The 17,075-nt window shown below is 41.9% G+C and overlaps 1 protein-coding gene across 1 annotated transcript in view; it reads left to right on the top strand.

Annotated features, from left to right (window-relative positions):
* pcloa (piccolo presynaptic cytomatrix protein a) overlaps positions 1-17,075 on the top strand; it is a 383,977-nt gene that overhangs the window by 336,599 nt on the left and 30,303 nt on the right. The window contains exon 24 of the mRNA XM_072241857.1: positions 4,646-4,784. Within this exon, the coding sequence (XP_072097958.1) occupies positions 4,646-4,784 (139 nt within the window). The remainder of the gene's footprint in view (positions 1-4,645; positions 4,785-17,075) is intronic.

The raw sequence follows: 17,075 nt of genomic DNA, 5'->3' as shown, positions 1-17,075 counted from the left end.
CCTTGCTAGTTCTTCAGGATAAAAGGTTATACTAGCACCTCCATCATCCCACAAGCGGAGGAACCATTCGGTCAGTGATTTCCCAGACCTTCGTTTAAAACAAGCAGCCATCTCAGATAGCTCCTTATCATTATACTTCTTGCACTCGAGAGTCTGTACTCCCGGCTGCCCATGGACATTTTACTGAGAAGTCACCACAGCAGGCTGAGCCTGCAGTGGTTCTGGGGCAAAAGCAGTTTCCCGCTCACCAAAGGACCCATTATCATTATCATCATACCATATATCCCCATCCCAGGTGTCTGGGTCTCCCCTGGATAGCAACATCAATCTTATCTTCATGGAATCAGGGGTATAATTCTGGCAGCGGGCCACCTCCTGATGTTTAATTTGCACTAGCCTACATGCCATCTTAATTCCCTTCTCCTCAGCTTCCTGTGCCCTATTCTGACTGGTCCTCACCACCTCAGTCATTACTGAGCACCTCTCCTTCATAGCATTCACTTCATCCCTCAACTTATCCTTTTCTTGTTCCACTTCACAGGTCTTTTCCAACTGTTGGCGCAAGGCTGTGGCCAGCAGCCAACAGCCATCAGCATGAGAACCTCATTTCAGTGGAAAATTTATTTCTCGCAACAATCTAGCCACCTTACTTCCCAATTTGTCACCAGGATTATCTAGGCAATCATCCCATTTATGGGAGGTCCCAACTTAGCAAGGGTGTTAGCAAATGCAGCAAACCCATCAGTATTATCCGTCCACCCAGGTATGCGATATTGTTCCAGGGCAACCTCTTTGTTCCAGCGAAACATTGTCAGCAATCCATGAATCCTGCCAACTATGCCAATTGTTCCACAAAACTGATAACCAATAAGCGTAACCATGATGGGTGGATGCTGCAACTATCTGGTTTCGCTCGAACAAATGGACCCAGACTCGATAGTTCCTCTGAGACTCACTTTATTGTTAATACTGAGAAGAAATAGAGAGCTGCGAGAAATGCTTTATATTGTACAGTACCTACACCACTAATAGGTAGGGCTAACAGAAGCCACTCCTAGTGGTCTACACCGCCAAGTATACTTAGCAACGTCTGCGTGGTCCCTGAGGCAGGTGATCGACCGTGAACTGGCTAGGGTGGAGGTCCTCGGCGCCTGTTCAGCTGCTCCGCCCGAAGGTGGGACCCATAGCCCTCTATTATTCTGAGCTTCGTGTACCTGTCCAAGAGTCTCTTAAAAGACCCTATCGTATCCGCCTTCACCATCATCGCCAGCAGCCCATTCCACGCACTTACCACTCTGCACAAAAAACTCACCCCTGACATCTCCTCTGTACCTACTTCCAAGCACCTTAAAACTGTGCCCTCTCATGCTAGCCATTTCAGCCCTGGGAAAAAGCCTCTGACTATCCACATGATCAATACCTCTCATCACCTTATACACCTCTATCAGGTCACCCCTCATCCTATGTTGCTCCAAGGAGAAAAGACCAAGTTCACTCAACCTATTCTCATAGGGCATGCTCCCCAATCCAGGCAACATCCTTGTAGATCTCTTCTGCGCCCTTTCTATGGTTTCCACATCCTTCCTGTAGTGAGGCAACCAGAACTGAGCACAGTACTCCAAGTGGGGTCTGACCAGGGTCCTATATAGCTGTAACATTACCTCTCAGCTCCTAAACTCAATCCCACGATTGATGAAGGCCAATACGCCGTATGTTTTCTTAACCACAGAGTCAACCTGCACAGCAGCTTTGAGTGTCCTATGGACTCGGATCCCAAGATCCCTCTGATCCTCCACACTGCCATTAATACTATATTCTGCCATCATATCTTCTTTGAGGATGTGACAAAGCACATTGATGAAGGTAGAGCAGTGAATATGGTGTATATGGATTTTGTAAGGTGTTTTATAAGGCATGGAATCCAGGGAGACTTGGCTGTGTGGATACAGAACTGCCCGTAGAAGGCAGAGGGCAGTAGTCCATGGAGATATTCTGCCCAGAGGTCGGTGACCAGTGGTGTTCTGCAGGTATCTGTTCTGGGACCCTACTCTTTCTGATTTATATAAAGGATGTGGATGGGGAAGGGTGGGTTCGTAAGTTTGCAAATGACACGAAGGTTTGTGGAGCTGCGGATAGTGTGGAGAGTTGTTGTAGATTGTAATGGGACATTCACAAGATGCAGAGCTGAGGTGAAAAGTAGCAGATGGAGTTCGACCCAGAAAAGTGTGACGTGATTCACGTTGGAAGGTCGAATTTTGAAGACAGAATACAGAGTTAATACTAGGATTCTTATCAGTGTGGAGGAACAGAGGGATCTTGGAGTCCACGTCCATAGATCCCTCCAAGTTCCTGCACAAGTTGATAGGGTCATTAAGAAGATGTAGGGTGTGCTGATCCTTCATTAGTCATCAAGAGCCGTGAGGTAGTGTTGCAGCTCTGTAAACTCTGGTTAGACCACACTTGTAATATTGTTCATTTCTGGTTGCCCTATTACAGGAAGGATGTTGAAGCTTCAGAGAGGGTGCAGAAGAGATCTACCTGGATGTTGCATGGATTGGAGGGCATGCGTTATGAAGATATGTTGAGCGAGTCAGGGTTATTTGCTGTGGAGTGAAGACAGATGAGTTGTGACTTGATAGAGGTATACAAGGTGATAAGAGGCATAGGTAGAGTAGACAGTCAGAGATATTTTTCAAGGGCAGGAATGGCTACTACCAGGGGGGCATAATTTTAAGGTGATTGGAGGGAAGTATGGGGTGATATCAGAAGCACAAAATTTTTACCCAAAAAGTAATGGGTGCATGGAACAGCCTGCCAGGAGTGTTGGTAAAGGCAGATAAATTGGGGACATTTAAGAAACTCTTAGATAGGCACATGGATGATAGAAAAATAGAGGGCTATGTAAAAGGGAAGGATTAGATTGATCTTAGGGTAGGTTGAAAGGTTGGCACAACATCATGGGCTGAAGTGCCTGTACAATATTGTAGTGTTCTACTGTATGTTCAGTGTTCTATGTTGTAAAAGGCAGATGGAGTTTAATTCAGATATGTGTTAAATATTTTAATTTATGAGGTCCAATATGAAAGGAAAGTGTACAGGATATGGCAGGACGCTTGGTAGCATTGATGTACAGGGGGATCCTGGGCTGCAAATCCACATCTCCCTGAAAGTGCCACACAAGTAGAAGGGGAAAGTAAAGAAGACATACAAAATGCTTGTTTCCACCAGTCAAGGTGATGTGTGTGAAAGTCAGGAATGAGTCATTCCTGGATTTCATTGGCAAGAGAAGAATCAGGATCCGATTTAAATATGTTCAGTGATTTTTCTCTTTCTCTTTCAATGCAATTCAAGACAGTGACTTCACTTTGAAACACACTAGTTATAGTTTTAAATGGTTGCTTAAATAAAAGCACTGCAAAAGGTTTTGTTTTCTGATGTGCTGTTTGCACCTTTGACAACTTCGCTGGAAACCAATGAAGGTTCAGTATGTCTACCTCCAAGTAACGCATGAGTTTGAGTTATTTTAGAAAGTGTCATAGACCTTAGCTATGTACTGGTATCAATACTTTACCTCTACAACAGACGTCATTAATATAATACATATTTTAGTAACTTCCATAGTTCATCAGTAACAGAAACTGCTATATTTTTATCAAGGTGTCAAAAACAAATATCTACATACATATGGAAGAAGTTATACACACTTGGATGAAATTACAGAAAGTAGCTTTATATTTACCACAGTACTGAATAATAAAACAGAAAAAATCAGCTAAAAAATTTAAAAATGTCGATTTTGAAAGAAGAAAGACGCTTTTAGAATCTTTCTACTGTTGAGGAATCAAGAACCTGAGGGCACTGGTTTAAAGTGAGATCGTAAAGACTTAATATAATCTTGAGGAGCAACATTTTTACAGGGATGATAACTCATATATAAAATGAGCTGCTGGAGGAAGTGTTTGAGACAGTATAATTACAACATTCAAAAGACATTCGGATGGGTCTGTAGTTAGGGAGTGTTTAGAGGGATGAGACCAAACATGAACAAATGGCACTAACTTTGATGGACACGAAGCAGTAGGGACTGTTTCTGTGCTACATGACCAGGAATGGTTACTGCTGTGACTAATGTCAATTGTACTAACTAACTTAATTATCACTACATCCATGTAGTATCTGCCTCTGTAGATAATTATTCAAAGTGAAAAGGAACACACTCCTGGATTAGTGAAATGAGCTTTTGATAACATTAATTCTACTTTTATACAATAATGTTTAACTGTTAATAGCAGTGGAAATTTTCTCTTATGATAGATCATTGTGACTGATATATTGAAACTGAACTTCAGAATGTTATAATATTGTTTTAAGATTGTATTTAGGGATTCACAGAGAAGGCCCTTCTACTGGAAGTGGATATGAAACTTTGTTAGCAAGTATAATGGAGCATCATCAGATTCAACATAAGTATTTGCATTATAAATCAGTCGTCCTTGTTCTGCTCATGAAAATATTGCTGCCGATAATTTAGAGAATTTTCAGACTTGTTAGAAATAGAAAGTGATAAACTTTGTGCCTAGCCAAAAGCAGTAAAAACATTTGCTTCCGATCAGTCAATTAAAACATTATTCTGCTCTCTGTGTAGCAAAGTCTACTAATCACAGACCGACCGAGTCTTCCATTTCCACTGCCTCATCTGTTAGCAGTACTGGAAGTGGCTACAATGTAGACAGTGAAGGCAGCACAACAGGAGGGGAAGGCAGCGTCTTCACTGACACTCAAATGTAAGTTGCTTTAAAACTCTGCGTTTTTTCAGATGATTTATTTTTACTCTTTTCTGAAAATCAATAAAACTTCAGATGGTGAGAATCTAAATTAAAAGCAGAAAATGCTGACGAGACGCTGCAGGTCAGGCAGCATCTACAGGAGGGGACGCTGTTATCATTCCACGTCTGATAACACTGGGCCTTTTGCTCAATTCTAATGAGGGGTTTCAGGCATGAATCTTTAACTGTTTCTCTCTCCACCTCCACAGATGCTACCTGACCTGCTGAGCACTTCCAGCATTTTCTGTTTTTACTGTACTTCCATTCTTTTATAATGGTGTGTTTACTTTTCAGATGAGTTCATCAGTAACTTAATAAGGAATGTCCACGACCATCTTAAATCATAAAATATAGCGACATGATAATCAAACCCTTCCCAGGGAAAGTTACCTAAAGTACTTGTTTTGAAATGTTTGCTTAACAGATTGTCTTAAATGTCAAAGGAAAAACATGGTCTGGAAGAGAAGTATAAATCGAGTAATTGTGAAATACTAATCATCCTCTGCATCAGTAAATTGTTAAATCGTCATAATACAGAAAGATAGAAAATGTCCTTACTTTCTTATGCAATTCTGTTACCTTGAGATGTCACTAATTATTGCAAATGATACTTTCGGAAAGTCTCAAGGAAAAGGTATATCGGCTCACGCTTATCAGGGTTAAATTCCATCTGTTATTGCACTGCCAATTTCACCAGATGATCAATGTCATCCTGTCATTTAGACTGTGCTCCTCACTACCAAAAATACAAGTGATTTTCATGTCATCTACAAAACTGCTTATCGTATCTCCTACATTAATATCGATATTGTCAATGTATATAATATCACCAAGAGTATCAGCATCAATCCACGTGGTACACCACTGATCATAAATTTCCAATCATGAAAGACATCACTCTGTGCCTTCTATTAGCATACCAATTTTGGAAACAATTTGCCCCCTTTCCTTTTCGATCTTTTCAACTCCAGTCCTGCCAAAGGGTCACAGCCCGAAGTGTTGACAGTACTCTTTGCCATGGGTGCAGCCTGGCCTGCTGAGTTCCTCCAGCATTTTGTGTGTGTTGCTTTGATTTCCAGCATCTGCAGATTTTCTCCCGGTTTACCCACTTTCCTAAATTGCATGGGCTCCAGTAGCCTTCCATGTAGAGTTTTATCAAAGGCCTTACTGAAGTTCACGTAGATATATCATTTGCACTGCTCTCTCTCATCAAAGCATTTGGTGACAGTCTGGAAGGATCCAACCAAATTGATCGAACAGGATCTTACCCACCCCATGCCCCTATGAAGTCATGTCGATGATCTTTGTTCAATCCCAACTTTTCTGAGTTGTATTAATCTTTTCCTTCATAATTTTTGCCAGTAACTTCTCTCCCACTGACACTTGACATGCAGGTTTGTAATTACCTACAGTAGTTTATCGTTTGTAATTAACCACAGTAATTACCTACTCTTCTTTAATACATCTACCACATTGGTTAATGTCCACTCATCTGGCAAAAGCCTCACTAAAGTCCATATAGGCAAGATCTACTGCTCTCATTAAATGTCCTGGTTAGGTACACCCTCAAAACAAAATTTAATCAAATTTGTGCGACCTGAACTCTCACAGGCAAAGCCAGGCTGGCTATCCCTAATTCACCATAATAACCTTTCACTCAATGTCAGTAAAATTTAAAAAACTGATTATTGACTTCAAAAAGGGAAAGGAGGGTGAATTTAGAGTCATTAAGTCATAGAAAAGTACAGCACAGTAACAGGCCCTTCAGTCTATTTACTCCATGGCAACCAATTTAGACTGCCAACACCCATCAACCCGCACGGGACCATAGACCTCCACACTCCTGCCATCCATGTACCTTTCCAAAGTTCTCTTAACATTGAAATCAAGCTCGTGTGTACCACCTGAGCTGGCAGCTCATTCCACACTCTCACAGCCCTCTAAGTGAAGACGTTTCCCCTCCTGTTCCCCTTAAACATTTGACCTTTCACCCCTAGCCCATGACCTTGAGTTGTAGTCCCACCCAACCTCAGTGGAAAAAGCCTGCTTGAATTTTGTATCAACCTCATAATTTTGTATCGCTCTATCAAATCTCCTCTCAGTCTTCTACATTCCAAGGAATAAAGTCCTAACTTATTCAATCTTTCCTTATAACCCAGATCCTCCAGTCCCAGCAACATTCTTGTAAATTTTCTCTGGACTCTTTCAACCATATTTACATCTTTCCTGTAGGTAGGTGACCAAAACTACACACTATACTTCGAATTAGGCCTCACCAATGTCTTATACAATTTCAAGATAACATCCCATCCCCTGTACACAATACTTTCATATGAAGGCCAATAATTTCATTTAGTCACAAGCCTCGATGTACTACCACTCTCTGGCTTCTCCCACAAAGTCAATGTCTAATGTAATTTACTACCTCATCTTGAATGCTGAGCAATTGAACCTTCTTGACCAACCTCCCATGTGGGACCTTGTCAAACGTCTTGCTAAAGTCCATGTAGACAACATCCACTGCTTTGCCTTCATCAAGTTTCCTGGTAATTTCCTCAAAAGCCCTATAAGATTGGTTAAACATGACCTACCATGCACGATTCCATGCTGACAATCCCTAATCAGCCCATGTCTATCTAAATACTCACATATATGGTCCCTTACCATACCTTCCAATAACTTTCCCACTACCAATGTCAGGCTCACTGGCCTATAATTTCCCGGTTTATTTTTAGAGCCTTTTTTAAGCAACGGAAAAATATTAACTATCCTCCAATCCTCCAGTACCTCTCCTGTTGCTAAGGATGATTTAAATATCTCCACTAGGGCCCCGGAAATTTCTGCACTTGCCTCCCGTAGGGTCCGAGGCAACACCTTGTCAGGCCTTGGGGGATTATCCGGCTTGGTTTGCCTCGGGACAGCAAACACCTCCTCCTCTGTAATCTGTATTGTGTCCATGAAGTCAATGCTGCTTTGCCTCACTTCTATAGAATCTGTGTGAGTCTCCTGAGTAAACAGAGATGCAAAAAAGTCATTTAAGATCTCTCCCATCTCTTTCGGTTCCATTCTGACCTTCCAAATACTCACATGGATTACCATTCTGATCTTTCAGAGAATCAGTTTGTCCCTTGCAATCCTTTTGCTCTTAAGTTGGCCAAGTCTACACTAGTGGATTGCCGGTGAAGAGAGTCAAAATTCAAAGTAAACTTATTATAAAAGTACATTCAGATACACCAGATTCAACCCTGAGATTAATTTTGTTGTGGGCGCTCACAGTAAGTACAAGAAACACAATAGAATTAGTGGAAGACTACACCCAACAAGAAGAACAAACAGCCAGAGTGCAAAAGACAAAAAACTATACAAACACAAGAAGAAAGAAAAAAATAATAGGAATAGTAAAGTTAATTTATTTACAGAAGACAGAAGGGATGCCGTAAGGGTATGAAAGGATGGAAAGAACAACTGATAATAGATTCTGTAATTCTGAATCAAGCTGAGCAGGAAAGCAGACATCTTTCATGTTGTTATATTGACTACCATAAAGTATTTGATTCTGTCCCATATTCATGGTTAATAGAAGTTCTTAATGTATATAAATTACACCCAATACTTGAGATATTCCTGCAACATCTGATGAACCATTGGCATTGTATATATCTATTAACACTATCTATTAACAAATGAAAAAGAACAACCACCATTATCAAATAAACCGAGGCATTGTCCAGGGTGACTCTCTAAGCCCACAGTGTTTCATCTAGCTTTAAACCCGCTCTCTAATTTACTGAATCAGATGAAAATAGGGTAACAAGTCAGGAAAAAGCAAATGAATTACACCTTGGCACACCTTCTATACATGGACGATTTGAGACTATCAATAAAGCTAAAGTACTTAATTCAAATTGTAGAACGATTTTCAAAAGATATAAACGTAAACTTTGGACTAGGTAAGTGAAGAACATTAAACATAAGGAAAGGTGCAATAGAGTTAATAGAATACGAAACAGAGCAGCGGGGTACAATGCTACTGATGGGTGAATATGAAACATGTAAGTACCTGGGATATCAAGAAGCAAAGAAAATAGAAAATATGCTGAACCTTTGCAAACAGAGATACTGCCTTGCTTTCTTCGTAATGTGCTGGACCCAGGACGGATCCTCTGAAATGATAACACTGAGGAATTTAAAGTTGCTGACCCTCTCCACCTCTGATGAGGACTGGCTCGTGGATCTCTGTTTTCCCCTTCCTGAAATCAATAATCAGCTCTTTTCTCTTGTTGACTTTGAGTGAGAGGTTGTTATGGCACCACTCAGCCAGAGTTTCAATCTCCCTCCTATATGCTGATTCATCACCACGTTTGATTCAGCCACTGGCAGTGAAGTCAACAGCAAACTTAAATATGGCACTGGAGCTGTATTTAGCCTCTCACTCATAAGTATAAAGCAGGTCAAGCAGGGGGCTAAGCATACAGCCTTGTGGTGCACCTGTGGTGTTGAAGATCGTGGAGGAGATGTTGTTGCCAATCCTAACTGACTGGGAACACACATAAAAGTTGCTGGTGAACGCAGCAGGCCAGGCAGCATCTCTAGGAAGAGGTACAGTCGACGTTTTGGGCCGAGACCCTTCGTCAGGACTAACTGAAAGAAGAGATAGTAAGAAGAGCTCTTCTGACTGACTGGGAGTTTGCAAGTGAGGAAATCAAGGATCCAGTTGTACAAGGAGATATTAAAACCTTGGTCTTGAAGCTTCTTGATTAGTTTAGAAGGGATAACAGTATTCAATGCTGAGCTGTGATTAATGAAGAGCATCCTGATTGTGCCTCTTCACTGTCCAGGTGCCCCAATGAAATGGCATCTGCTGTTGACCTGTTGTGACGGTAATGAAATTGGAGTAGATCCAGCTGATGGTTAAAGCAAGCAAAAAAGGCATTCAGCTCTTTTGGGAGCGAAACCTTGTTGCCACCTATTTTGCTTGGTCTCACTTTGTAGGAGGTGATAGCATTCAAGCCCTGCCATAGCTGTCGAGCATCTTTCAGTGATTTAAGTTTGGTAGGAATTGCTATTTCACATGCGAGATGGCTTTCTGGAGATCATACGTGAACCTCTTGTATTTTACTTGGTCGCCAGACCTGAATGCCACTGATCTGGCCCTCAGCAGATTGTGGATCTCATTCATCCAGGGCTTCTGGTTTCGGAAGAGTCTGAATAATTTTGTGAGGATGCACTCATCTACTAGTTGACAACTGTGGTGTATTCGTTCAGATCCTCTGATGAGTCCTTCAACCCAGCCCAGTCCACTGACTCCAAGCAATCCCAAAGCCACTTCTCTGCCTCCCATGACCACCTCTTCAATGTCCTTATCTCTGGAACCTTATTTTTTAGTCTCTGCATGTATGCAGGTAGGAGGGGGACAGCTAATTGAACAGATTTCCCAAAATATGGTCAAGGCAAGGAACAGAAGGCATTCATTGTGGTAGTATAGCAGTGGTCGAGTGCGTTGGGACCCCTTGTGCTACAGGTGACATGCTGATCATAAGTGGGCAGAGATTTCTTCAAGCAAGCCTGACTGAAGTCCCTGACAATGACTTGAAAGGTGTCAGGGTAGGCTGTTTCTTGTTTGCTGATGGGGGCTCTCAGTATCTCAAATGCCTGCTTACGTCAGCCTTTGGCTGTATGTACGTAAACTGCGGACAGGATCATGGAGGAGAACTCTGTTGGTAAGTAGAACAGTTGGCATTTAATCATTAGATGTTCCAAGTTGGGGGACAAGAGTGCAATGAGACCACTGCATACAATCACCACAAGGAGATTACCACGAAACACAGACCCCCACTTTTTGCCTTCCCGGAATCAGCATTATGGTCCATCCAGCATATCCTCTGGGTTTAATTGACAAATTTGCCATTTCTTGAGTTAGCCTTGTCTCCATGAAACAGAAAACAAAGCAATCCCTCATTTCACTCTAATACAGCAATCTGCCCTCAGGTGCTCAATCTTGTTCTCCAGCAACTACATTTTCTAACAAGATATTCGGTAGAGGAAATTTAATACCCCACCACTTTAAATTGGCTTGGAGTCCTCCCCTCCTTCCTTTCTTCTGGCCATGGCAATATACCTTCATCCACTTAAAGGTGCTGTACTGAGTTAAGTCCACTGAATCCTTCAGAAGATTGCTAAGATTGCTAAGTTTGTTAAGATGGTTCAAAAGTATTTTACTTTAAAGTTCAAAGTAAATTTTATTATCTCTGGTCCTCTGTCATCTGAAAAAATGTTCCTTTTCATCTCTGTTCTAAAAGTATGTCTTTTTACTCTGAGGTTGTGTCTTCTGGTCTTGGACTCTCCTACTGCTGGAAACATCTACATTACCACTCTATTCAGGGCTTACAATATTTGGTAGCTTTCGAAGAGATCACAACTCATCCTTCTAATTTCTATCCATACCGGTATCTTTCCTGTAATACCATGGGCTTCTCTCTTGTTAGGCAGCCTCAAGTTTACACAGTCTCAGAGTAAAAAGACATCCTTTTAGTACAGAGATGAGGAGGAATATTTTTTTAGAGGTCAGAAGACCAGAGGACCAGAGGACACAACCTCAGAGGGCCAGACCTTGCAACCTCAGAGTAAAAGATACTTCTTACATTATATGTTCATAATTTGTGTGATGGAATTAATGACATTGTTGCAACGTTTGCAGATGATACAAAGATCTCTGGAGGGGCAGGTAATTTTAAGGGAAGTAGAGAGTGTACAGAAGGACTTAAACAGATTAGGAGAATGGGCAAAAAAGAGGCAGATGGAATACAGTGTTGAGAACTGTATGGTCATGCACTTTGTGTAAGAGATGAAACAGTTGACTATTGTCTAAATGGAGAGAAAATACAAAAACAAACTGAGGCGCAAAGGACTTGAGGTTGCTTGTGCAGGATTCCCTGAAGGTTAATTTATAGGTTGAGTCTGTGGACAGGAAGGCAAAAGTAATGTTAGCATTCATTTCACAAGTACTAAAATATAAAAGCAAGGATGTAATGTTGAGACTTTATAGAGCACTGGTGAGGCTTCACTTGGAGTATTGTGAGCAGTCTTGGGCCCCTTATCTTAGAAAAGAAGTGCTAAAACTGGAGAGGGTTCAAAGGATATTCACAAAAATGATTCCAGGATTGAATGGCTGGTCATATGAAGAGTGTTTGATGACTCTGTGCCTGTATTCACTGGAATTCAAAAGAATGAGGGGTGACCTCATTGAAACCTATTGAATGGTAAAAGGCCTAGATAGAGTGTATGTGGAGAGGATGTTTACTATGGTGGGAGAGTGTAAGACCAGAGGACACAGTCTCAGAATAGAGGGGTGTCCTTTTAGAACTGAGATAAGGAGAAATTTCTTTAGCCAAAGAGTGGTGAATCTCTTTGCCACAAGCGGCTGTGGAGGACAAGTCTGTATGAATATTTAGATTCTTCATTGTTCAGGGCATGAAGGGATATGGGGAGAAGGCAGGAGATTGGAGCTGAGAGGAAAAATGGCAAAATGGTGCAGCAAACTCAATGGGCCAATGGACTAATTCTGCTGCCATGTCTTATGGTCTAAGTGCAGCACCTTGTCAAAAGCCTTCTGAGAATTCAAATAAACATCTGCTGACTCTTCTTTGTTTATCCTGCTTGTTACATCCTCAAAGAATTCCAACGAATTTGTCAAGCATGATTTCCCCTTATGGAAACCATCCTGACTTTGGTCTATTTTATCATCTGCTGCCACGTACCCAAAAAAACACATTCTTGATAATGGATTCTATAATCCTACCAGCCACTGAAGTCCAGTTAAACAGCCTATAATTTCCTATCTTTTACCTCTCTCCCTTCTCCTCAAAGAGTGGAGTGACGTTTGCGATGTTCAAGTCCTCTGGAACCATATGACATAGCAGCAGCCCATCGAGTCTGCTCTGCCACTCCATCATGTCTGATTCATTATCCTTCTCAATCCCAAGCTTCTGCTTTCTCCCTGTAACCTAGGATGCTCTTACTAACCAAGAAAATACCAACCTCCACTTTAAATATACCCAATGACTTGGATTCCACATCCTTGTGTGGAATTCATTGTCATAGATTCACCAGCCTCTGGCTAGAGAAATTTCCCCTCATCTTTGTTCTAAAGGGACATCCTTGTATTCTGAGGCTGTACCCTCTGGTCCCGGATTCTCGCTCTATAGGAAACATCTTCTAACTAGGCCTTTCAATATTCGATTGGTTTCAAAGAGATTCCCCTCTCATTCTTCTAAACTCCAACAAGTACAGTCCCAGAGCAATCAAATATATTTTACATTACCGGATAATATGTTATACCCTCATACGCTAATCCTTTCATTCCTGGGATCATTCTCATGAACCTCCTATGGACCCTCTCCAGCGCTAGCCCGTTCTATCTTAGGTGAGGGGTGCAAGTCTGCTCACAATACCACAAGTACCGCCTGACCAATGGCTTGAAAAGCCTCAGCGTTACATCCTTTCTTTTATATTCTAGTCCTCTCAACATGAATGCAAACATTGCATTTACCTTCCTTACTGCTGACTCAACCTCCAAGTTAACCTTTCCTGAATGAGGACTCCCGAGTCCCCTTGCACCTCTGATTTCAGAATTTTCCCCCCTGTTTCGAAACTACTCTATGCCTTTATTACCTCTACCAAAGTGTATCACCATACACTTCCCAACACTGTATTCCATCTGCCAGTTTTTGCCCATTGTCCTAATCTGAGCCTTTGTCCTTCTACAGACTCCCTGCTTCCTCAATACCACCTGCCCCTCCACTCATCTTTGTATCAGTGGCAAACTTGCCCACAAAGCCATCACATCCATCATTCAAAGCATCGATATGTAATGGGAGAAGAAATTGTGCAAACACTGTTCCTGAATGTCTTCAAAAATCACCACAATCTCTTCAGCTACCTCTTTCAGGAACCCAAAGTATAATCCATTCAATTCAGATGACTTAACCACTTTCTTACCTTTCTGTTTCCCAAGCACCCTAGTAATAGAAACTACATTCACTACTACCCCCTGAAACTCTCAAATTTCCTGCATTTTGTTTGTCTTCCACAGTGAATAATGGTGCAAAATAATTATCTGTTCATCCAACATTTCTACATCTCTAACGATATTTTCCAGCCATCTGATGTCCACCATTTTTTCATTTACTCTTTCTATATCTGGAAAAAAAATCTGTTGGTATCCTCTTTTATATTAGTGGCTAGCTTACCTTCATATTTCATGGTTTTTCCTCATCACTTTTTTAGTTGCCTTCTGTTTGTTTTTAAAGGCTTCGCAATCCTCTAGCCTCTCACTGATTTTTGAAATATTGTGTGCCCTCTTTTTTGTTTTTAATGTTATCTTTGACATCCATTGTCAGTCACCTTATCCTCCCTTTAGAATGCTGATTCTTCTTTGGGATGAAATAATCCTGCATCTTCTGAATTTCTTCCAGAAACTCCTTCCATTGCTGTTCTGCCATTGTCCTTTCCTGTCAACTTGGCCAGTTCCTCTCTCATACCTCTTTAGTTACTTTATTCAACTGTAATATCAATACACCCAATTTTAGCATCTCCCTCTCAATCTTAGTGTCAGTATATAGCTCAGTGGCAAAGTGCATGCTTCACATGTATGAGATCCCAGGTTCAATCCCCAGTACCTCCACATCTTTGCAACTCCCTTCCTCAAAGGACAGTTGAAGCAGGATCTAAAAATAATCCGAGCAAGATGTGGATAAATGATCCATTAGCAAAGAGTAAAAGGTCATTGGAGGAGGCAGAATGTGGAGCTAAATTTCCAATCAGACCAGCCATGATTTTAATGGCTTTGTGAAGGGCAGTTAGACAAAAAGGAAATAAAAATAAGGATAACCTTGGGAATTATAGAACTGTGAGTCGTACTTCAAATTATTGGCAAAGATTCTTAGAGATAGGACTTATGAGCATTTGAAGAAGCATAGTCTGATTGGGGATGAGGAGCAGATCACATCTCACAAGCCTCAGGATGTGACAAAGCAGAATGATGAAGGTAGAGCAGTGCATGATGGTGTGTATATGGACTTTAGTAATGCATTTGATAAAGCTCTGCAGGGTTGGCTGATTCAGAAAGTCAGGATCGGGGGAAACTTGGCTATGTGGATTCAGAATTACCCATAGAAGGAAGAGGGTGGTAGAAAATGGAATGTATTCTGCCTGGAGATCGGTGACCAGTGGTGTTCTGCAGGGATCTGTTCTGGGACCCCTGCTCTTTGTGAATTTTTGTAAATGGCTTGGATGAGGAAGGGTGGGTTAGTAAGTTAGCAGATGACACAGAGGTTGGTGGAGCTGTGGATAGCGTGTGGGTTTGTTGTAGTTTGTAATGGGACACTGACGGGATGCAGAGCTGAGCTGGGAAGTGGTAGATAGAGTTCTGTAGACTCTGGACAAACTTTCCCACCAAGCCATTTGTAGCAGTGGTGCGGTGCAGAAGTAATATGTCTTGTTTCATTCATCTTCAGGAATGACTGAAACTGTTCCACAACAAATTGATCAATTGTCACTAAGTGTTCAGGAACACCAGACTAGTGAACAGGCTTCCCAACAAATTGTGCACAAGGCTGCAGTGGAGGCTATTATGAACACTTCTGGCCACTTTGTAGCTGCATCCACCACCACCGAGAAATTTGTACTCATGAATGGTCCAGCAAAATCCACATGAATCCTCTGCCCGGGCAATGCAGGCCATTCCCAGGGATGCAGAGGTGCATCCCTTGGCACCTGGGTGTGTTGGCATCCTGAACAGTGGATGGCAAGTTGCTCGATCTGCTGATCTATCCCAAGCTTTGAGCCAACGGTTTCATGTTGACCACATATAGATGACCAGCATGTAGCTCCTCCAGCATTTCAGCTCTCAGCTTGAGGGTATGACAACTCTCAATTTTCACATAAGGCAACCTCTGTCAAGAGCAAGTTCAGCCCGGCGCTGGTAAAAATTGGAGAACTTGAATTTCTGCTGCACATTCCAGCCATTTTGGGTTGCCACTTAGACCTGAGACAGTGTGGGGTCTTTTACGGTTTCCCTTTGGATCATCTCTGAAGTAGAAGAGAGACTTGCAATTTGCATTAGGGAGAACACATCAAAGGGAATGTCCTTCTTCAGGTATTTCCTAGTCCAAGGGAAAACTGGACAATCCATCAGCATTTTCATGATTAGTTGTCCTCTTGAACTCAACCTTGTAATTGTGTCCTCCAAGAAACAGAGCCTATCTCTGCATTTGTGCTGCTGCTGTTAGGGGAACAGCCTACTGAGGATTGAAAATGGACACTAGTGGTTGATGATCAGTAATGAGGGTAAACTCTCTCCCATACAAGTACTGGTTGAAACAGGTTACAGCCCAAACCAAACTCAAGGCCTCTCTGTCTACCTGTGCATAATTTTTCTCTGTGGCAGTAAGGGATTGTGATGCAAAGACTTTAAGGCGTTCACTTCCATCACTCATAACATGTAACATGACTGCACCTCTACTGTAAGGTGAGGCATCTCAGGCAAGCTTCACTGGATGATGTAGATCATAATGTGTGAGAACAGTGTCTAGCGTCACCATTTCCTCTACCTTTTGGAAAGCCACTTCACACAGCTTTATCCATTGCCATTTCTTCCTGATCTGTAGTAATGAGTTCAAGGGGTGGAGCACAGTCGTTGGATTTGGCAGGGACCTGTTATAGTAATTGATAAATCCGAAAAAGGACTGCAACAGTGACACATCCTTTGGCCTTAGAGCATTCACCACTGCTTGAATTTTCTCAACACACTTGTGTAATCCTTGTGTGTCAGTAGTGTGACCACAATAAGTGATGCTTGGTTTAAAGAACTTGTTGTGTCTTGCTCTAAGCCCATAATCTTCTCATTTTTTTAACATTGTCTTGAGATTTTGGAGATGTTCCTTGTCATCCTCACTGGAAATGGCTAGCATGAGAGGGCACAGTTTTAAGGTGCTTGGAAGTAGGTACAGAGGATATGTCTTAGGGGTAAGTTTTTTTTACGCAGAGAGTGGTGAGTGTGTGGAATGGGCTGCCGGCGGCGGTGGTGGAGGCAGAAACGATAGGGTCTTTTAAGAGACTCCTGGATGGATACATGGAGCTTAGAAAAATAGAGGGCTATGGGTAAGCCTAAGTAGTTCTAATAAGGACATGTTCAGAACAGCTTTGTGGGCCAAAGGGCCTGTGTTGTGCTGTAGGTTTTCTCTGTTTCTA

Source organism: Mobula birostris, chromosome 23 (assembly GCF_030028105.1).
Source record: "Mobula birostris isolate sMobBir1 chromosome 23, sMobBir1.hap1, whole genome shotgun sequence".
Classification (NCBI taxonomy): Eukaryota; Metazoa; Chordata; class Chondrichthyes; order Myliobatiformes; family Myliobatidae; genus Mobula; species Mobula birostris.
The sequence above is the reverse complement of the archived record's forward strand: the minus strand, read 5'-3'. Positions and strand labels throughout refer to the sequence as shown.